Genomic DNA, 23,483 nt, shown 5'->3' with positions numbered 1-23,483 from the left:
CACAGCACCCTCTTTGCTCTCAGCCCAGTTGGAAGAGGAACCTATCCTTGCTATCCTTTCACTGTAAATGCCAGGGATTAAATATGGGGGTTGTGGGGCATTCTATGTTCAAGGGATATTGTGTATTGATGAGCTGTGGCCCATCCTCACAATGCTGACTTGCTACTGCAAATGTGCTGGAAAGGAAATCTAAAGGAAAATGTTAAATGACCTAGGGAATTGCTGTGCTGTAGAGAAGGCATTCCATGAAAAGTAACAGATGAATTTTACTGTAGCTCTTGTTAAAGAATGTAAATGTTTTGGTTATTATTATTTTTTTGAATCAATTCCCTTGATGAAATTCAGTGAGGAAGGGAGAGGCCTACTACAGATTACTAATAAATACTTATGCACATGTCATGATAAGGGTTATGAGCATCTGCTTAGTAAGCAAACCTGCTCATTTTCTTCTTTCCGTCTCGGAAGTAATTTGCCAGAAATGGTCAAAAGCTTTTCCTATGTGTTTAACAACAGCCATAAAATAATGGTCATCTAACTATAATTCTGCCAAGATGTCAACAGTAGTTTACAGGCAGCTACAAATCAATTAAGTCGGTTATTTGTGGGTTGCAATGTACAATTTCATTATAAACCAAGATGAGTTTGTATTCCACAATGTATATCTGTCATTGAGAGCAAGGAAAGGGGAAGTGTAGTCCTCTGCCAAGAACATGAATAGAGTCTCTGACAGCCCAGAATTTGATGCAACAAAGAAACAGGACCTCACACATGAAACAAACAAAATGTATCTTAATCATCAAATATCCTGTTGGAAGCCTAGTGGTATGCTATTCCACCACTCCTCCACCTGATTTCCTTTTACAGATGGTGCACAGTGCTTTTCTGCCTGAAGAGATAAGAAAATGTTAATAGTCCCAATTTGGAGAGTATAAATAGTCTACATTGTGTTTGGTTAGAAAAGAAAATTACATAATTGCCTTGAAACAGCTGGTATCCATTGACTTTGTTTTACAAACTTGTTTTTCACAGGAAATTTTAGTATGTGGCCATTCTTTGGAAGTGAATATGACAACAAGCCTGGACTTTTTCCTCAGTGTGGCTCAAGTACAACTCTTGCAGCAGTTAATACAGACTAATATGGTTGGACTGGAACCATCCAATAAAGCTGCAGAGGTAACTTTGTTCTTTCAGAGTTACTATGGTTCATATACTGCTATCCCACCCCCCATGTACTCTTCAGCATGTTTTGGTTAGAAATGTGTGTTACCATTTCGCTGCTACTGAAAACGTCGCCTCAGTGTTGGGGTCTCTCCTTCATGCTTTCTATGCAGGGACAAAACCCTGTGACATCTTTATGGTACATATTTCCTTGGTCTCCTTATGGTGTCCAGATCATTTGAGGGGGGAGGGTATACCTTTTCTCTTCTTCAAATTATGGGCAACAGTAAAACTGCCAAAATCACATTGACACAATCCTTCTGATGAGCCTGCTGGGTGATCCGTACCTCTGGTGTTCAGATAGACAGGCTTGCATGTCTAGTCCTTGAAGTCCTTAGTTTTAACCCCAGTCCCTGAACACATGAACGAATGTTTATTATTACGGCCAAACAGCCAGCATAAGTCCCTAAACACATTTCTTAGGTATTTCATTTATTGTATTATTTATCTTCCTTTTCTTTTAAGATACTTAAGAGTTGTTTACCTGGTGTTCCATTTGGTTTCCCATCTAGGTCTGGTCTACGCTCGCTTTAGCTACAGTAATAACAAAATAATTACTAAAAAGCTACAGTATTCACTGGAATTTCAAGAGAAACTAGTCCCTGCCCTATACCATGGGATTGATTGGGGGTTGTGGGCTTAATCTTAATCACACAGTGAGGTTGGTTCAGTTTGCTGAATATCAATTTGACATGTATTTATTTATTTCATAAAGTGTATACACTGCTTGACTGTAAACAAAAAAACCCCTCAAAGCAGTTTAGCAAGCATAAAACAGTAAAATCAATAAAAAATAACAAGCTTACTTTAAAACATACGAAAGTTAGAATAAAAAATAAAAAAATTACCTCAACTTTCTAACCATCAGGGTAGGCTTGCCTAAACAGGAAAGTTTTTAGCGGTGTCTATTAGAAGCATGTTAAGTGTCAAGAGAAAAGGGCAATTGTGACACTTGACTTGCCACAACTGTCCAGCAGTGGAGGCCAGTTGTGCAGCATCATTCTTATCCTTTCTACCACCACCTTCTACCTCTGGCCAGGAATGGATTCCAGAGCTATGAATCTGTTATCTGCCTTGGTAAGGTAGCACCTTCCCATCTCCATGCATTTTCTTTTCGGAAAGGCAGATGGTCAAACGGAAAGTCAGTGGATGGTCAAACGTGGTGAGAAAGGGATATGTGCATCATTTTAACATATTCATGTTTGCATCCAGGTGACCTTGATTGACTGGCTGTTTGACACAGTCAATGGACTGAGTTGTTCATAAGCAACACCTTTCTTGGGGGCCAAGAGAATTAGCTGGAGAAGTGTTAATTAAAAAGTGGACTGCCCTGTCTGCTTCCTATATACAGGATATATCAAATGATGTAACATTTACTAGAGTTGCATGACTTGGTTGCTTGGAAGGGATGAGGACTGGAGAGGCTGTATGTGAGAAAGAGATATACCCTGGTATGGCAGGTCTGTGTCACAGCAGTGTTTCTATTTTTGTTGAAATGCTGAATACAAGACATACCGTTTTGCTTTTTCTTGGATACTTTGCAATCATGGGGCCTCTTTTGGAAGTTAGCTTTCAGAGCAAGTATACTATGGGAATATTTGCAATAAATAACTTACAAGGCAATGTTTCCCATCTTGGTGGAATGGATAGAATCATAAAGTTGAGTGTGTGCCCAGAATTTTAATTTAGGGACGGTGCTGCTCAGAAATCCGGTGCTTTGTCCATAGATCATGCAAACTTTGACAATGAAAACCACTTTAAAAATATATAGCACTTTTATCATGTCCAGAGAATGGCACACTCTCTCTAGTTCATGCGCTTCTTAATTAGCATAGGCCTTTTAAGGTAAAACACAATTTTGTATTCTGCTATAGAAACAACTGGTCAGTAAGGACATAGCTATTTAATGCCTTTGCATGAAGTGATTCATTCCATACCCGCTTCCACAACCAATCCACTGTAAGGATTTCAAAATATTCACCCCAGTTTTACTGTGGTTGGTGTCTGCTGAGGTTCTGTTCTGAGAGGGAGGAGCTTAGCCAACACAGCACTTCAGAGACTGGGTGGGAAGCGGCAGAAAGAGCAAACAAGTTGTGTTGCTTTAAATTAGGGAACCATGTCAAGGTTGTTTGCTTTCTCTGTTGTAGAGAAAGGAGAGGACTTATTTTCTTGTAACTTGTCACAGAAAAAGTAATCCCACGCCCCTTAGATTCTATATCTACTCTTCCTAGCCTTGCTATTTCTTCCCTTACTCACTATTTAACCTTTCTGTTTATTCCCCCGCCCAGACCCTTGCCCTTGCTGTTTCCTGTTATGATGGATCTATAACTGGAACTTTGCTTTGTTTCCTCTCTAATCCTCAAGTGTCAGACTTGAAGTCTCAAACTTCTCTGCCACATACAGGCAGAATTACACTTGTCCAGCACTTCTAATGGGGCTGACTTCTGACCACATGGCATGCCCAACAGTGGTAGGGGTGGAGAGATGTGGGGGGTTGCAATTTGGGTACTGTGTTTTTTTCTCATGGCAAGAGTGATGGTGTCATCTGCCAAAGCGGTGTTTGCCAGCCTTCTTAATATGTGTTATTGAAGGACAGGTCTAGCCTGGCACATGATCTCTTTCTCTGGAAGGCTTCGCTCAGAAAGTCACTCAGTAAAGCTTCATGGCTTATCAAGGATGTGAGCCCAGGTCTCCGCAGCCAAAGTTTCACATGCTATACACCACAGCACCCTTTTGACTCTTTGTGTGCCTGGGGAGTGGCAGTGGGAAAGGTCCTGAACTTCACAATCTACCACTGTATTCCTGCAAACGTCCTGACACAGCTATTCTCTTACAAGAGATCCAGGAGCAAACACAATGATGTGTGTTTATTGGAAGCTTCCTGGCAGTGCCCTTTAAAAACCCTCCATGCCTAACTAACCCTCAGACTGCATTTTAAACTTTCATATCAGCATACAGACTGTGTAATAGCTCCAGTCTTTAGGAATTTTGATCGTTTCTTTTATCTTTCTCTGGGAGTTGTTATAAATTATTTTATGGCAGAGGGCTTTTGTTTTCCCTTGCCTCCCTCTCACAACCATGTTTTTCTTCTCTGAGGAATGAACAGCCAGAAGAAGAAATAAAGAGCCAAGCATTTGTTCCCCTTGCTATATGCTTTCCAGCTCCCGCTAGAAGCTCTCTCACATTTCCTTCACCAGTAAAGGAAGGCCATCTTCTGTTATCTAAGCTGCAAACACCTCCTCCAGCAGGCAGCCCTTTGAAGCATCTACAAACTAAAAGTTCAAAGAAAACCAACAAAAAATATCCAACTTTAGGCTGATTTATTATCAAGGTTTCTGAAGCTAAATATATATAGTTTGACTAAGAAATGACAAATGGAAAAGAAAAGCCATAAATCTGCAAATATTTGCAGGATGTAAACACAAGGGAAAGGGGGAAATGTTAGTGTTTCGCAAGAGATCACTAGAAATCAGATGTTGACATTCAGAATGGAATTGTTTTAGAGGGAGACCAGGAAGCCTATTGCCTGTGTTAATGCATAATGCCATAAAATTATTTTGCAAGGAAACGTGTTGAATTGTTTAAATTAAACTGAATTAAACACTAGAAACACCAGGCTAACCTCTCTCTCCCTCCTTCTGCAACTGTTCTTCACTCTCCAATCCTGCACCTTCTCCAGCCTCTGCCTCTCATTTCCTGGCTGTTACAGGTTCTCCCCATTCACTGATCACTTCTTCCAAGTCAGTCTCCAACCCCTCCATCCTCTGCTGCCCAGAATCCAGCCACCACTCCTCAGTGTCCAACCAGTCCCTAACACTTCTCTGTGGTCACTCCCAGGTTGTGGAATGACCACACCTCTGAAACGCATCTTGCTGCATCCCAGTTTGTTTTTCTGTGATTGTCGCAGCTGCACCTCTTAACCCAGAACTTTTTTTGAAGGAATGTCTTGTCTTCCTCTGTATTAATATACACTCTTATTTTGTGGGTTTGTTTTATGATTTTAAGGTAATCCTTATTTGTTTTTTAAATTGTATTTTTATTATCCATCTTGAGACTATTTGGTGAAGGGTTGGTTTATAGGTTTATATTATCACTGAATGCCTAGCTGTAGTTACAGGTAGGTAGCCATGTTGGTCTGCTGTAGTCGAAAGAAAGAAAAAAATTCCTTCTAGTAGCACCTTAGAGACCAACTAAGTTTGTTATTGGTATGAGCTTTTGTGTGCATGCATGGACAGTATTCTCAAAGCTACCAACATGAGTTTGACCAAACTGTGGGAGGCAGTGGAAGACAGGAGTGCCTGGCATACTCTGGTCCACGGGGTCATGAAGAGTCGGACACGACAAACGACTGACGTCTCTATCTTGAGAATTTTCCCTGTTTTTAAACTTTACTTAAGGCCCAAACTCACTTGCAGTGGTGCAAAGTTCTCTAGGGGTAGCCTCCCAGCCAGTGCTGGCCACGATTCCTGGGATGATATAACACAAGTTAAATTCACCGTTTCGGTGAAGTTAAACACAGGTAGCGTGGGGATGGAGAGGAGACAGATGTTTGTGGAGGTTAATCCTAAGCTAAAGCCTCAACATCTTTTGTCTCCTATCACTTACATACACCGAAGGGGACAAAGGAGGCAGCAAGAAGGTTATTTTGCTCTGAAGGGAAGCGTCAGGGACTGACATGCTTTGTTAGCTTCCTCTAGTCCTTCTCTGATACAGCTGTACATGTATAGCCCTTTGAGGATCGGCAGAAGCTAGCATGGTGCAATGTAGCTGGAAACGGGGGGCTGTCAGACCAGCATGCTCCACGGGAGACGGGTGGATTCACAGGAAGTGGCAGGACTTTATGCAGTTCAGGCCCAGAACAGCCATACCATTCTTACCACCTCACCCCCACCCCTTCAGCAGCCATGCTTCTTCTATGTAATTTTGTTTTCGTCTGAATTTTAAATATTGACTTGGAGGCTATATGATATAAAAGGAACCCTCCTAAAGTACAAAAGCAAAATGCTACTGCTACATTACAATAATTGAATAACAAGGTGGTTTTAGAATGTGGGCAGCAAAAGCTGAGTGTATCAAGACTGCGTGGACTAGATGGATTTGGAAGCAGTAATTACTTCGTTCACAAATATCAAGTAATCATCAAATTAAACCCACTTCCAAAAGAACCATATGTAAGGAATAACATATGTATACTTCTGAAACCAGTGTTATAGAGTAAATTAAATGTTTATATTTTAACAAAACAAAAAACATATTGTGTAGAGGCTAAAGAGGAACCACATAATTAAGGCCAAAAAATGGTTGCTCTTTGATCTAGGTAGGTGCTAAAGGACAAGGCATTATTTTATGCTAATGCCACATTCTGAATTTGTTGATACCTCATGCTACAGTTCTCAGATCCTAATTCATACACAGTTGCCTTATTCTGGTAGAACTTGCTTCCTTAACATTGCCATTCTTTTTAGACTTTTCATTTTACTTGTTTATCTGTCGTTGAGATTAAAGCACTTAAGACAAATATAGAAGCTTCTGTGGGATTCTTTAGTTTTGGTTAACATAACAAAGATCTCACAGCTCTTTTATGTTAAAACTTGTTTTGCAAAAGTTAACCTTACATTACTTAAGGTAATGGAGAAGCAACCTAAATCATCTGGCATGTTACTTCACAGAAGAAATATTTGTAGACAATGCAGTGTTGAAGGAATCAGACACATTTGCTAGTTTAGAAAAAAAATAATCTTAATTTTGAAAGAAGAATGAAGCTGAAACTTTTCTGTAGTTCACTAAAGATACTTGATGACCTCCAACAGTGGTCACCTACCAATGGAAGAGGCTTCTTCTTGAGTGACCAGCCAGCCTCTCCTCCATACTTCAGTGCCTTGTGCACTCCCAAAATATGTTCCAAAGGGTTGTGAGACCCTTTGGAACATATTTTGCTCTAAAGGCTCCAATCTGAAGAAGATTTGGTGAACACACAGGGGGGATGACAAAGCCCCATTGCGTGAATGGAAGTCCACTCACATAACATTGAATGTTGCCTGATCCTTTCTTTGGGGTCTTCTGTATATAAATCTGTAAACAAGTGAGCAAGTTTTCTTTCATGTTCATCAAAATTCTTTATCAGGCTGGAAGCAAAAAAGCAATGGGGAGATAATCAAATGTTTCTGTGTCTGACGGAAACCCCAAGCAGGCAGTTTATATTCTTAACAAATGAAGTAGCAGGTTAGGTTGTTCATTGTGCAAAAGGATCTAATTTTGTGCCAAACGCTTCAGAGAAAATAAAAATGATGGAATTAATTTAGATACGTATTTGCACCCAAGGGCCCCCGTTTCAATTAGTAGTAGGGGTAGGTCTGAATAACTTCTAACTTTTATATTTTAAAAGGGACATTCTTTTGAATCACGTTTTCTCCTGTAATTACTACTCCATTTGCTTTCTTATTATTTACAAGCACTTCTGTGCCCTTTTCCATTAAACATAACCAAGATGGCTGACAGCAACAACAATAGTATAGTCTACAATAAACAAATGAACAGAAAACAACAATCAACATTTAAAGGAGTTTAAAAGAATGGCAGCAACTAAATAGAGGGTTAAAATGTTTTTAAATGGTAAGTTCTTAAAGGTCAGACATAAATAAAAGGTAGACATGTTGAAAATAAGATTTTGTATGGGTACATTGGACAGACACAAGTCCAGTGTCAAATTCTGTTGCTGGATAAGTATATAAATATTTGTTTCTGAGAGTGCAGATAACCATTAATTTTCTTGCCGTTATTTCCCCACCCCAAAAAAGTAGGGATGTCCCCTATCAGGAAGGATTGACCCAGGGCTTCATTTCATTTATTTGTCAATTTAAGGAATGTATACTCTACCCTTCATCAGGGCAGATTACAAAAAAGTTATGGGCAATATCCAATTGAAGTTGTACTCAGATTAGACCCACTGAAATGAATCCCATCCCATAATTATAATAAAGCAAGAATATCAAAATACAAGATCAATATAAAAATGCACCAATATTTGGGGAGGCAAGGCCTCCAATGTTCAGAATGATTAGGGGTGGAGGAGGCTGAGTGTGGAGTCAAGCATGGCACAGCTTCAGTGACTGGCTGCTGCTGCTGCTGCTGCAGAGGGGAAGGAGCGGGAAAACAGCTCCTAGCTGGTGATGGCAGAAAGAGGAGGCCAGTTGTGGAACTGAGGGTAGCACACCTTGGCTTGGCTTCAGTGGCCGGTGGCTCCTTCTCCACCTGTTGCGTAAGGGAAAGACAGGGGAAGCAGTCCCTGGCTGGTGGTGGTGTCAAGAAGAAGAGGCTGCACATGAAAGAGAAGGAGCCACTGGTCATTGAAGGTGTGCTGCTGCTGCTGCTGTGCTTGGTTCCTCCCTCTGGCTCCTCCCGACATCACATGTGCATTATCGCCCCCCCCCCCATCTTCTGCTCAAGAGGATTCTGCTCAATCCTCTGTTGTAGAACACCCCATTAAAAGAAACCTTGGTAGCAGAAGGGGTTAAGGAGTGTTAAGTATAAAGCTACCTTTTTCTGAGTCAGACTATTGTTCTATCTACCCCACTGTTCTGATCTGATTGGCAGTGGCTCTCCAAGGTCTCAGGCAAGCGTCATTCTCAGATCTTTTAAACGGAAAGGTTGTGGATTAACCTGGGGCCATATGCCTGCAAAACATGTAGTTGCCACCAAGCTATGACCCCTCCACGTAGCAGGAGGAAGAAGGAAAAGGCATTTGTTAAACTTGTCTGTGGTATAGGCAATTCAAGGAGAATTATAGTTTGCACACACACAGAGTCCTTACATGAATTCAGGGGGTTGTGGGAGGGGGTATTTCCAGTAGAGGGTTATTTGGTGCATGCTCATGGAGGGAAGTGTGTGTGGACTGGCTAGACTGTGTGTGTGTATCAAATGGACAGATAATTCAATTTATTTTAAATCTCATGGTATAAACTTGGGGTGCACTTCTGCTAAAATGCACTCTACACTGCAGCATTAAAAGACTACAGTCCACTTAAACCTGATATGGACAAATGACTTGTCCATTTATTTATTTTTTACCAATTTGAATTTGAAGTTACAATCCAAATATTCTTGTCGTTAATTATAAAGTGCTGCCTTTTTGTTTCAAGTAAATTTAAGGCTACTTTGCCATTTGTATTTCATGTGAAAAAAACCATAAATATTGATAAAACAGATTCCAGAAAGCCGTATACAAGAAGCCAGACAGCTTAAATGTAAAGTGGCTGATACACATGCTGTGCAGATGCCATTGATTTGTTACCATCCCTGATGAAAAATCTGTACACACACACACACACACACACACACACATATACAGAGAGAGATTATTTCTGAAAATCCCTACATTTTTCATACAGTTTTAAACGCTTCTATTAATCTGTGAGATGCTAACTGTATTTTGTATCCAAAAGTTAAAACATGTATGGTAAAGTTAATCAATGTAATGCAAATGTACTGCTGCTTTTTCTGAAAATTCATACTTCAGGTGCCCTAGCAACGTTCCCTTCTCACAATACAGCCACCATGTGGAGGCCACATGAAGCTATCTCAGCTGAGTGGCTGCTCCGTACAGCAAATTGTTTATGTTGACTGGCTCCCACCCATGTGTCTTATTTCTACACTGTCAGAAACAGCTTGGAAATTGTGTGGACAGAAGCCATGTGGTTAGCGAGTGCTGAGGGCCACTGAGTACAATATGGCCACCACCTAGACACTGTTTGAAACAGTGAAACTACTTGGCAACTGTTCCCACATAGCACACCATGATCTATAAAATGGCTTGCCATGCAGAGTCTGTTTGAAGCAGGAATGTTTGGGGCTGCGTGCAGAGAAACCACATGGCAAGGTACATACCACACAATGAGTTGGCATATACACATGAAGCGTCACCACCACATGGAGACAGTTTCAGGCAACCACCCTAAGAGGTCCATATCATGAGAATCAGCTCACACAGATATCTGCCCACCCTGCGATCCAAGCTACCATACAGAGGCAGTTTCTGGCAGCCTCCATGTGGCAACTGTGTGGAAAGAAACCGTTTCTTAGTAACTAAGGTATCAGAGTTTGTTGTAATGTGTATCAATGTGTGCGTTAGTATGAAACAAATTATAACGTCATGGGACCAGACAGCACAAATGGCAGCTTTTCCTATGTTAATCCCCGTTTATCAAGTGTAGCATATAGATTTTTAAAAAAACCCAAGAATTGGAGTAACAATTACTGGTTTATGGTTTCAAAGTATGCTACGTTTTCTTCTTTTTGTATTAACAAATGCTTATCTAATTAGGTTTTAGGAAAGTTTCATTGGAAATATTGCCTCCCTTAATAAAGAAATGGAAAGTTATTTGTAAGCCAATGCTCTCCTTGACACTAGTGGTGCATTCACATGCCATGTGAAATTTTTCTTTAGTACTTGTGCAAGAATTAGTATGTAATTCATGTATTGTTTACAGATAGAAGAACACACACATTCACGGGCAAAGGAACTGGGATTTAATCATCCTCTAAAAATGATTGTGGATCGGAGCAGCATGCAAGCTGTTCTGGGTTTTTCTCACTTTAAATAGCAGCCTGTGCAAGCAAGGTCAGAGTGATGCTTCTTGGCAGTCTGCTGTGATTGAATTCACAGGTAGCCAACATGGCACCCCCTAGATGTTACTGGACTGCAACTTCCACCAGCCCCAGCAAATATAGCCAACAGTCAATGGTGATAGGAGTTGTAGTCCAGTGACATCTGAAGTGCGCCACATTGGTTCCCCTTGATTTAAACAAATTTCTGAGAACTCTAGAGATGTGATGCTAGGCTTCCTCAGAGTCCTCTCACAGAGTTTTGCACACTTTGGGTAGCAGGTAGTACAGTCAAGGTGGCACTTGCAGTTGATCTCAACCATTGTTCTAGTACAAAGGAGTAGAAGCCGTTTTTGAGGTTTCTGGGGCCCAAGTCGTTAATCATCTGCCCTGCCATCTTAAATATCTAGCATACTGCATCCTAAGCATTTTTTTCTGGCAGAGAAGGTAATGGGAATTTAACATGGTCTCTTTATTTTTCTTTTATTTCTTGTAAAAATCAGATGTGATTCTATCCTTAGCATACAGTTTCCAGAATATAAGAGCCCCACTCACATGACCTTAACTTCATATGTTATTCCAAAGGATAAACATTTGTTGCAATGGATTATGTAATCCTCTGTTGATAAAGACTTAACATTTACTTTTTCCCCCTAGTAAAATTCAGCATGCTGGCCCATTACCAAGATGATAATTGCCCCCAAGAAGTTGATTTTCCCTAAGAAAAATCATGAAGAAAATCTGCAATCAAAAACATAAAAGATAAATCATGTACTTGAACCGAAATAGATTTCTGCCCTCGTTTTAAAAAAAAAGTTAATCTGAATTATTTTTATTTATTTTTCAATGTGTTTGAGAACTAACCCTTATGGATCAAGCAGTTTAACCTGAGTGTTAAGTGCAAGATTGGGTTCAGTCCAGATTTTAAGGTCTATGTTATTTGGTTATCTGAAACAGACCTCTATTTTATTGGGATTACATTTCTTTTTTCTTTGTCTTACCTTAATTTAGTGGTCTAAAAGAGATGAATGTTCTAGCTAGACCCTTTCAAGGCCTATCAAAATATTGGATAAAATGTGTCAGACCTTTTCTAATGTCTCATATATAGCTTAAAAATTTTACTAAAACTTCACAAACCTAGCTTGGTAGCGAAATGGATTGTGTTTTGTTTTAACTGTTTAAATTTTTAATAATTATTTAGACCTTGAACAGCTAACTATTCTCCTGTTTTATATTGCAAAGCACACAAATACTACATCTTAGCTATTTATTCCAAATATGTTTTTAAAAGCTTCTCCTTATCTAAATAGAATGCTGTCACCTTAAGAAATTTGTTTAAAAGTGTTACACCAAACTGGCTTTCATATTAAATCACAGTATGTTGAGAGTGCTGAATTAGGACTTTGGAGCTCTTGGCACAAATCCCCACTTAGCTATGAAACTCACTTTCTTATCGTGAATTTCTTCATGCCAGTCACCCCCTCCCTTTCTCAACCTATTCTATCTCATAGGGCTAGTAGGAGGATAAAATGAGGTGACCACAGTTTTCCTCCACTTACGTTCAAGCTGTCTCCCAGCTTCTTCTCTTGCCCTAAGCTCTGGGCAATCGTGTTAGCAGCCCAAGCCATTTGGATGTTCAAGAGTTTGGCCAGGGCTTCAACAGGAGTGCCAGTCATGGCAGCTAAAAAAATTCCCCAGAGCTGTCAGGAAACCCATCAACCTCTGAGGGCAGATCATCCTAATTGGTCCCCTGCCTCTGCAGAGGGGAAAAGTTTCTGAAAGCCTCAGTCCCAACAGAAAATGATCTAACCATGACAAAGGACTGATGCTAGTATCTCCTACTTTCTTATCACCCTCTTCCTGCCCTGTTGAGAAAACAAAGTCCAGTGTGTGGCCTGCCACATGCATTGGGCAAGTGACATGTTGGGACAGCCTCATGGTTGTCATGGCAGCCATGAAGTCTTGAGCCACCCCAGAACCAGTCACCTCAGTAGGATGCTGAAGTCTTCCAAAACCAGCAGTCTGGGAATCCTTGGCACTGCCTACGAGGCCAGTTCTGTCAGTTCAGGCAGGGAGAATGCTGGGCAGCGAGGCAGGCAGTAAACCACCAGAATTCCTAATCTGTCCCGACTGCTCAATGCCAGGAACACCACCACCACTGTGAGTTAGGTTCGACTGAGAGTTGCTCTTAATGGCTGAATAAGAATTTAAACCTGGGTCTCATAGGTCCTATTCCAACACACTTAATGACTCCACGACACTGGCTCCATAATCCCCACACTGTAATTATTTATGGGTGGGGTTTTTTTCATATTTTGAGCTGATGTGGACTCGAAAGGATTTCCATTTCCATAGGAATAGGGGGAAAAATGAATCCCCTTTCTAAAATTCTGATAAAAGGAATCAGAATTTATGTTCATGCTCTAGTCATGATATTCTTGCCCACAAAAAACATTTAACTTTTAGCTGGAGCACAAAATTGGGTCAGACGTCATAATGAAGAAGAAGATATGATTGGCACGTTTACTCTGTGGTTTCACGCTTGCAATTTGTTCCATATTTTATGTGATGTGAAAAATGAGCTCATGATTGGCTAAAGATGTTTAGATGAGAGTTTGAAAATGACTATGATGCAAGTTGGAAAGAGGACTTAAATAGTCCTGTTACATAATCATAACTAAAATAAAATGGAATTGCTTCATGCAGATGTATAACATTCTTCATTCAACGCACCCACTTCAGAAGTATATTCTGTCTTGGCTATGTGACCTGAGGAGTTTTCTCTGTTGTTAAAATATAGTACCGGAGCCAGTAAATCCCTGAAATATATTTTTGCCACCACTACATATATATTTTCACACAATTTAATCAAGCATTTCAAACATTAAACAAGCTTTGTGTTAAGTCAATGTTTCCAATTGGTTAAATGATATATTAAACTACTGGTAATGCACTCAAGTCAGGGACGCGGGTGGCACTGTGGGTAAAACCTCAGTGCCTAGGGCTTGCCGATCGCATGGTCGGCAGTTTGAATCCCTGCGGCGGGGTGAGCTCCCGTCTTTCGGTCCCAGCTCCTGCCCACCTAGCAGTTCGAAAGCACCCCTAAGTGCAAGTAGATAAATAGGTACCTCTTTATAGCGGGAAGGTAAACGGCGTTTCCGTGTGCTGTGCTGGTGCTGGCTCACCAGAGCAGCTTCGTCACGCTGGCCACGTGACCCGGATTGTCTCCGGACAGCGCTGGCCCCTGGCCTCTAGAGTGAGATGGGCGCACAACCCTAGAATCGGACACGACTGGCCCGTATGGGCAGGGGTACCTTTGCCTTTTTTAATGCACTCATTATTTTAAGTTGTTCACTTTTGGAACAATCTTTTTGACCATCAAGGAGAGATGATGGCTCAAGCAAGGGGAAGGCAGTAGTTCCTGATTCCCTTGGCAGAGCAGATGAGCAAGGCAAAAATCAGCACCTGGCTAGGAGACCAGGGTGTGGGTCTAAAACCATGGATACCACTCCTGCAGCTGAGGCAAAGCAGATAAGTTGTCTTAGTAAAATACTGGAGCAAATAGTTAAGTTGTGTAACAGGAGTACGTAGTCATGGATTAGAGGCCCCCATCTCCAGAGTGTTTCATCGTGACTAGTTAAAGTACGGATGCTGCCTTCCTCAGCTTTTGGCTCATTCAAGATCGTGAAGTTTGCAACTATGGGTTCAGTGTTGTGGAGGTGGTCTCCAGTGCCAACAAACCCACAGGGGATGGGCAAAGGCATGGATCCATCTCTTCCTTAAAATTGCAGTTGTTGGAAGACGTTGCCTCTAAGGAATCCTAGTCTGAGACTTCCCTGCCACAAATAAGCATATTACAATTGTGTGTGTGTTCATAAAACAAGAAATGATATGCAAGAGAACTGGATTTTCTTCCAGGCTATGTGTTAAAGAAAGTTCTTCGGTTAAAGCAGGAAAGAATAGCCGAATAATTTTATACCAAACCTATTTGTGATTGTAAAGAAATCAGGTCTGTTTCAGTCATTATTTTAAAGTTGCCAATTTTTATTGATTTTTTATTGATTTTTAATCTATATACTATAAAGGAAGCGACCCACTGCAGTGTTAACAAGCTGTAATTGCAAGCCTCTCACTTGGACAGCTTGAACCATGAGGTTTTACAGAAAATAGTCCACGATCCAAAGAACATCTTAGAATCGTGTCATGGGGCTAGTGTTAGCCTACTATGATTTTTAAACTTAAATAACTATTACCATGCCATATTACAAAATGCTTTTGAAACACTCCATTAAAAAAAGAAGAAGAGTTTAACCTGCAACATGGGGAGCTTCTGTTAGTAAGACAGGTCTAACCTTAATGGGGTCACTGTAATTGTCCCAAATTCTGTCTGGCATAAAATGATTTTGAGGCTGGCTTTTCATTTCCTTGATTTCCTTGGAGATTTTAGTTTTCATATTAATACATTGGACTGACAGTCCTTGCCAACTATTAAGGTAATACGGCTGCTTAAACAGGGAGATTCATGACATATCATGGCTTTAGTAATAAAAAGCACCTGAGCATATTTACAACGATGCTTGAGGATGCCCAGCAACAGGAGCGTGTGTCCGTGAAGTGGACATGTACTGTAGCAGCTATAGTTAAGCCTTATCTCTCTATCTTCCCTAAATGCTTTTGAATTCAAGGGGTTAAGCTAGTAAAGTCACTTATCTCAACACATGACAAGGAAGAATTTGCCACAGTTCCCTAGCTACTAGCATAGCTTTCATCACCTTCTCTATAGAGACTGCCATGAAGTGAAAGGATGGAGAAAATGCACTGAAGCAATCTAATAAGTAAACTATCAACTTGACATTTTTCAGCGATTGAAAACTTTTTCACGTAGCAATTCATTCAGACAGAGAAACTGTAGAATCCCTCTGATTTAAGGCCCATCTGGTTATGCTCAAAGTTTTAAAGCTATTCTATCAACATAAAAAAAATAATAATTCCAAGTTGTATACTACTTTTCTTCGCCAAACTATCCATTTTTAAGCCACAAATATTTTCCCAGTACTTTTAGATTTTATCTAAAAAGTATATTTTAACAGTATTCTAAATAGTTTTTAAAACAATAACAATTTATCTTGATAGATGACATGCTGTGTTTTTTCATTTTATTTTAATTAGCCATTGTGAAACCAAATTCCCCTTTGTTTTATTCCTTTGAATACTGTTTAATTACGGTTATCATGCCAGATATCTTAAAGGTTATTTTACCAATACAGTTTCATTTAACATAAGCCATATGGAATCAATAGTGCTGTTTCCTAAAGTAAATGCTTGGAAAATCTTACATTCATATGTTAAGAGTGCACATCCTTTCCTCATTAGTTGGAAAGTACAGGGATTTTGGCACAGGTTCTGTGTGGAAGCATTGTGCAGCTTTTATATGGATTTTGTTTTTAGCCTTTGATGACACTGTTTAGAATAGGAAGTATCTAATAAGTAAAGCATTTTGTCTAATGTGCTGCCAGTGTGTTTAATATATGCCTGGAGGTCTGAAACATTATCTTCTCCACTGCAGTAATATGCATTTAATTCTCTGAAAGCAGAAGGTCGAACTTTTAAAAGGGACTCAAAGTACATTTTCAACTAAAATAATTTAAAACACATGTGATAGGGGACCTGAGTAATGTACAGTTGGTTTTTATGGTTTAATCATGATCATGTTAATGCACACCAGTAGCTAATTAAAGAAAACTTTTATTGTTCGTTTTAAATGGGTTATGTAAAGAGTAAGTGAACTGATATAAATGCAGCTCAGCGATAAATGTTGCCATTACATTTGCTATCAGGAAGCCGATATTGGTGCTTCTGACATCTTTAAAATATTGGCCCATTTCTTCCATAACAAAGCATGGAACGTTTTTAGAGTTCTTGCATTTGGAATTGTTCACCAGTATAAAAGGATATTCCATTTGATGCCCAGATTTATTGCCAAGCTTGCCTTTTAAAGTTAATAGCTGCAAATCCCAACTCAGTAACTGGCTAAGTGACATATAACGATATATATCCTCCCAGAGATCATCCCTAGCAGATCTGTGTGTCTTGCCATAGCCCTTAAGGTCTCCTGGATATACGTTCCTGGAGGCATTGCCTGTGTGCCAAGTCAGAACATCAAAAGGTGATAATGCTGGTGTACTTTCTAGCTATGCAACTCCCTCCCCTCAGAAGCGAGTTTAATTCCAAGTCTGGCTGCTTTCTAGAGACAGTACTGGCCTGTTGTGACTAGTGATTGATGGCTTTATCAAGCTTTTCTTATATATTGCTTTATTGGTTTTTTGGGGGGAGGGTGGATTTTATGGTTTGGTTTAATATATTCTACTTTTTTGTGCAACAGCTTGCACTTCTGGATTTGCATGATAAAAAAATTGTATACAGTGCTTCAATACAATTCTTACTAATTTATTAGTGAGACACATACTCAAACCAATGTTCTATTTTGCATAATATTTTGAAAAATAAGGCTGCTGTTCTGTTTTGTACAATACTTTTTTTAGAAGCAAAAACCATGTGACAATGAGTTAATAGAAAATGCCTGTTCAAGATAGAACCAGGGATTTGGGCATTAAAAAGCAGGGTGGGGAATCATGCTTCTCTGTCATTAATTGATAGTGCCTGCTGTATACTGTGCAATATCAGTACAGGACTCACCACTCCTACTCAGATCAGCCTGTGTCTAATATAAGGACTTTTCCAGCCTGCTTCAAAAGCCGTCCCAGGATATTTAAATATCATGGGTTTGTCAGGGTTACGGTAATCAGTGCAGAAGTTTAAGAAATAGGTATTGAATTCAAGTTGGAAAATCTGTAACTAGAAAACAAAAATTTATAGTATTAATGTTTCTCTTTGCAAAGCTATGCTTCAGTAAATTGATAGGTCTAAGGAAATAGTTGTTTCCTTTGACTCATAAAAATTCACTATGTGGACACATTTCAGTGGGGATTTTTTCTTATATATTTTATGCTGAACATCTTCTAAGTGGACCATATTGCCTTTTCTTTAGCAACAGGCCTATTGGGAAGACAGTGGCATTAGTCCCAATTCTTTGCTTAACCACTCAACAGTTCTTGTGGTACACAGCAATGCACTGAGTGGGAACAAAAGTCAGCAGGACTTGTTTGTCGTCATGACTTCAACACACAACATCCTGTTAGTGACCAAGATGGTTTAAAGATGTGAAAGGCAAACAAGTGGCTCGCTGAAGGAACTGGTCATATTTTCTCTACAGCAGGGGTGACTAAACTTTTTCAGGCTGAGGACCATACTGACTCATGCTCCACTCTCTCCTCCTGGGGCCAAACTGGGTGTGGCAGAAATGTATAAGTGGGCATAGAATCATAAAATGGTGGAGCTGGAAGGAACCTTGAGGGTCATCTAGTCCAAACTGCAGTGCAGGAATCTCAACATGTGGCCCCCTCCAATCTACTTTGAAACCATACTGGACCCTGCATAGCCTTGCAAATGTGCTAGCAGAACAGCCAGTGTTAATTTTGTTAAGAATGAGTTCTCAGGGGTGGGGCTCAGAAAAGTCTTTTGGCTCCACAGAATCATGGCTGCGGGGCGGGGAGGCTATGAAGCAGTCAGTAACAAATATTGTTTTATCTTTATTTATTTTGATAATAATTGACAAATCTGGAAGCTTTGGGGGATGACAAAAAAAAAATCTTTTGGCATCACAACAGGGGCCTATAGCAACAACTGAGTTACAGAAGTTCTAATAATATTTTTTTTAAAAGGAAGAATTTTGTGGGTCACCATGGTGTCACAGCAGCAGATCAGTAATCCAGCCAGCAATTTTAAATACTATATACTACTGGTAAGCCAGGTGCCCCCCCATCTTATATTTGTGCAGCTGGTTCTTCCTGCCCAAGTGCAGAACCTTACCTTTGTCCCTATTGAAATTCATTCTATTAGTTTGGGCCCAGTTTTCCAATCTGTTAAGATCATCATGAATCCTGATTCTTCTGTGGCAATAGCTACCCCTCCCAGTTTGATGTCCTCTGCAAATTTGATGAGCACCCCCTCAATACCTTCACCCAGATCTGTTATTTAAATATAATTAATTATTTAAAAGGCAGCTGATCAGTTAAAACATCTTAAATTGGCTGACACACTATCTTTTGAATTCCTAAATGGTCTGAAAAACAAATTAGTTTGAATGTAGGAAACATGTATTCCTCCTGCCACATCTTTCACTAGCATGTCATTAAATATGAGTCACCATTTCTCTGGAACAGACACCTGCTGAGTTTTCATGAGTGATTCCTATTTTAAAAGTTAACTTGGCAAGTTTCTTTTTTTATAGAATTCTCTCTCTCTTGACCTCATGTTTATATAGCAATTGTTTTATGTTGTGAAATGGAAATACTTAGGATATGACTATTTTAAGTTAATATGCTATTTTTCTTTCCAGGTTTCCAAACAGGAACAGAAAAAAATGGATACATCTGATGGAGGCATGACTGAAACATCTTCACGTTACAGTGGAGCCCAAGACAGTGGCATTGGCAGTGACAGTGTTAAAATCAGAATAGTCCAAATAGAACAACACAGTGGTACCAGCCATCACCGCATTGCCCGTCCTTCTCGGCAGTCTTCTATCGTGAAGAACCTGAACTTCATTCCCTTTGATATTTTTATTACAGCAAGTCGAATATCCTTCATGACTTACTCATGTGCCACTTTACCTAAATCAAAATCGATGGAAGATCAGAAAGATGGAGAGAAAGCAGCCAAAACTTCATTAAACCTTCCTGAAGCAAACTTGAGAGCTGAGCACGATTTCAAGAAGCCCAGTGGAGCAGGCATTTCATCTGTAACAGCAGATGACCTATTGAATGCTAACAGTTCACTGCCTTCTGGGAAAAAAACAGGTCTTCTGTCTCTTGAAAGTCTTCATGCTTCTACAAGATCATCCGCTAGGCAAGCCTTGGGCATAACTATCGTTCGACAGCCTGGTCGCAGGGGAACTAGCGACTTGCAGTTAGAACCATTTTTGCACCTTGTCGTATCCCAACCTTCTTTGATCTTAAGCTGTCATCATAGAAAGCAGAGAGTGGAAATATCTGTGTTTGATGCTGTCCTTAAAGGTGTAGCTTCAGACTACAAGTGCACAGGTAAGACCATTTAATGTCTGGCAGAATAATAATTCTTTTGTTCAGAGATTACTTGATGTACTATGGACAGCTTTCCTTCATGACCACATAATCTGGCCTCTGCTCAAGTTCAGAAACATTTAAAAAAAATCTTAAGAAAACAGTACTGTATAGCTAAACGTTTCAGTCTGAAGTGTTTCCCCCTTTTCTCGCACAAACCAGTACATGAATGTCATTGTTGTTTAGTCGTTTAGTCGTGTCCGACTCTTTGTGACCCCATAGACCAGAGCACGCCAGGCACTCCTGTCTTCCACTGCCTCCTGCAGTTTAGTCAAACTCATGCTGGTAGCTTCGAGAACACTGTCCAACCATCTCATCCTCTGTCTTCCCCTTCTCCTTGTGCCCTTCATCTTTCCCAACATCAAGGTCTTTTCCAGGGAGTCTTCTCTTCTCATGAGGTGGCCAAAGTATTGGAGCCTCAGCTTCAGGATCTGTCCTTCCAGTGAGCACTCAGGGCTGATTTCCTTAAGAATGGATAGGTTTAATCTTCTTGCCGTCCATGGGACTCTCAAGAGTCTCCTCCAGCACCATAATTCAAAAGCATCAATTCTTCGGCGATCAGCCTTCTTTATGGTCCAGCTCTCACTTCCATACATCACTACTGGGAAAACCATAGTTTTAACTATGTCATTATTAACCTTTAAAACATCTAAATTGCTCCACGTAAAATGGAGTGCTTGCTATGGAGCAGTACTGTTGTTCCTATGACATCTTTCTTTTAAGCAGTACTCCCTTAAGAGTACTGCCTTTGTAAGTACTGCTTTAAAAACCTTTGGGCCCATGAAAAGCCTTCTAGTCGGCTTATCAGATCCAAGTATTAAAGGGAATCTGGTTCTGCTGGTTTTTCTCTGGGGGCTCTACTTGAGCAATGCACATTTGGCTGGGGTTCCCCAATGATTTTTAAAAAGATATAATTGCATATCAGTGTCGTTTTGAAGGGTCTGTTCCATGCTGCTGTCTCAACCCCATTTTCACTCCTGAAAATGTCATGTCAGCCGCTTGTCCACTTGGTAGCATCAGGGTTTTGATTTGAAAGGGTGATATGAATATTTCACAGATATTTGTGGGGAAGTGGCCACAACTAAGAGGACCTTTGCACAGAAGGGAAGGACCGTGCAGGAACTATCAACCACCCTGCTGCCTGGGACCCTTAGAAGGAGCTGCTACCTAAGGATTTTCTCCTGCTCTCTGAGATGGGGCAGGGGTGGTGGTGGGGGGGAGATCCCTTACTTTTTTGGCAGAAACCTGAGTGTGTTTGAATGTTACTGCTTTTCAAAATGTATTAGAATTTTGTATTTGTGTGGCATCCTTTCTGAGCCACTTTGGGGGCCTTTTTAGGTGGCACTTAAATAAGCAAGAACAAAAGATCCCAGGTTCCATCCCCAACCTAAAACACTGGAGAATCAGCCAGCATAGACAATACTAGGCTAGATGGACTAGCTAGCTTCCTAGCTTATTGTGGCTGATCATGTACAGAAGTAAGGACTACCATATTGGTATATATGTGCATCATTTGCAGAAAAGGATGAAAAGGAAATGACGTGAAACAGAATGATTTTCTACTTTAGTCCATTGTCAGTAACAAGCATTAAATAGGAAATAAAATACCAATCTTCTCGCTGACAAAACTGACAAATGGAAGAATTTTGATCCGAGATACTGTTTCTCTATCACTCCAAAATATGGATATTCATATTTGAAATCATTGGCCTAGATTTACTTTAACTTCTTCAGCATGTGATAGCTTTAAGATTAACAGCAGCAATCCTTCTCCTCTTGCCAAACTTTGGGCAATCCATTTCATTTTCAGAAAAGAAATACATTGTTAGATTTAGATGTAATACACCACATTTTTATTCTCCAAATTTCTGCCTAAAGATATTAACAAGTTTGTTAAATGTTTTGAGCAAAAAGGAGAGCAAAATCATAGTGAGAATAAATGCCATCTGTACTAAAGCTGTCTGTAGAATAAAATACTGAAGAAACTGAACTGATAACTTGGCTGGGATCCAAAGAGCTACTTTAGATGTACCCACCAAGTGCAAAGTTTTCACCTTGCCTCTAAAATCCCGTCTCTTTTTGTGTAGTTTAGATTTTGAACATGTGGGCAGGGCCTGTGTGCTGTATTAGTGTATAGCACCAAGTATCTAAGGAATAAATGGTGATGACAACAATGGGGACCATACACACTTTTCTTTCTCTATTCTGAGATGTAACAGGAGCATTTTAAAGCAGCATCACTAGTATGTGTAATAGCACGTGCTCCTCAGATGGGTCTAGTGTGTGGTCGTCAGGTAGGTCATTTTCCCTGTTTGCAGGACTTTACTAGCATCTAGAATCTAGATTAATGAATAAATTGAATGCTTCAGCCATGAACTATTCCATTTTGGAATACTTTCTGTTCACGAAAGTTTCTGAATTTTGAGTTCAACTGTAAAGAGGGCTACTGGTAATTCTAGCAACCAGACACAGACATTTACTTATTGTGCCACTGTTTGGCCACTTGCTCGAATGGTGTCAGCTTTGTATCTAGTCCATCTGCCCATTGCCATCTCTCTCCTCTTTGTGCCCATGTCTGTGGTACTTCTTAACTATTTAAACCTATAAACAAACAACCAGATTTAAATAAATTAAGGTATTTTAACAAGTAACCAGTATCGCATCAAAGCCGTTGTTGTGGTGGCTTATTTAGCAGTATTTCATTGACTTATTTTCAAAACGTCAACCCTTAAAGCACAGACTACTAAGAAAAATAAATGTGGCTTTACTTTGACCAAACAAAGCAACGATGCGGCTCCATGAAGTTTTAATTGTCTCATAATTGTCAGGATTTGTGGTCAAAACTCACTATTCCATCACTCATGAGGAATGTGGTCATCATATCGTGTCAGCGTCATCGTTTGGCGGTTTAAAAAAATAAATAAATTAGATTTGCCACACACATCTCAGGGATATTTGGCATGTATTATTTATTACCAGAAAATATGTCATTGGGAACTGTGCATGACATTGTTTAAACCATTTAATTCAGTTAGTAACATTAATATTCAAGCCAATTCCTGCAGCTCGGGTCTGATGGATCATCTGTTAGTACTTTGTGGGGGAAAGTGGTATCTTGCAAAGAAAATGTAGGGTTCTGAAAGAAGAAAATTAGTGTGTGTGTGTGTATAGCTTGTGGGCAGAGCTCCCCTGAAGCTGAAGACAGCAAAGAAGCTCCTCATATGGAAGTGTGATAATACATACACCACAGATGTTCTATAAAGAAGCCATTGCAGCCTGTTCCTGATCTGGTGTGATAGGTTGGGACACTGGAGGAGGAAGATACTATTTCTTTCTCTCTGCTAATATGATAGGAAATGTTACTTTTCTCCACTGTCAATTTATTCCTAATCTCTGCTTCTTAATTCTGTCTTACTAATAATGCATCAGCATGTCTTCCTGCCTTTATGACTGCTAATATTCCTC

The 23,483-nt window shown here is 40.0% G+C and overlaps 2 protein-coding genes across 6 annotated transcripts in view; both read left to right on the top strand.

Annotated features, from left to right (window-relative positions):
- POLR2K (RNA polymerase II, I and III subunit K) overlaps positions 1 to 23,483 on the top strand; it is a 245,521-nt gene that overhangs the window by 4,323 nt on the left and 217,715 nt on the right. The window lies entirely within an intron of this gene.
- Positions 1 to 23,483, top strand: part of VPS13B (vacuolar protein sorting 13 homolog B) — a 357,420-nt gene that overhangs the window by 228,942 nt on the left and 104,995 nt on the right. For all 5 annotated transcript variants that reach the window (XM_081873883.1, XM_081873885.1, XM_081873882.1 and 2 more), the window contains exons 33-34: positions 1,030 to 1,173; positions 19,277 to 19,979. In XM_081873883.1, coding sequence (XP_081730009.1) covers positions 1,030 to 1,173; positions 19,277 to 19,979 — 847 coding nt within the window. The remainder of the gene's footprint in view (positions 1 to 1,029; positions 1,174 to 19,276; positions 19,980 to 23,483) is intronic.

This window comes from Podarcis erhardii (assembly GCF_964252035.2).
Source record: "Podarcis erhardii genome assembly, chromosome: 8".
Classification (NCBI taxonomy): domain Eukaryota; kingdom Metazoa; phylum Chordata; class Lepidosauria; order Squamata; family Lacertidae; genus Podarcis; species Podarcis erhardii.
This window is presented reverse-complemented; position numbering and strand designations above follow the sequence as displayed.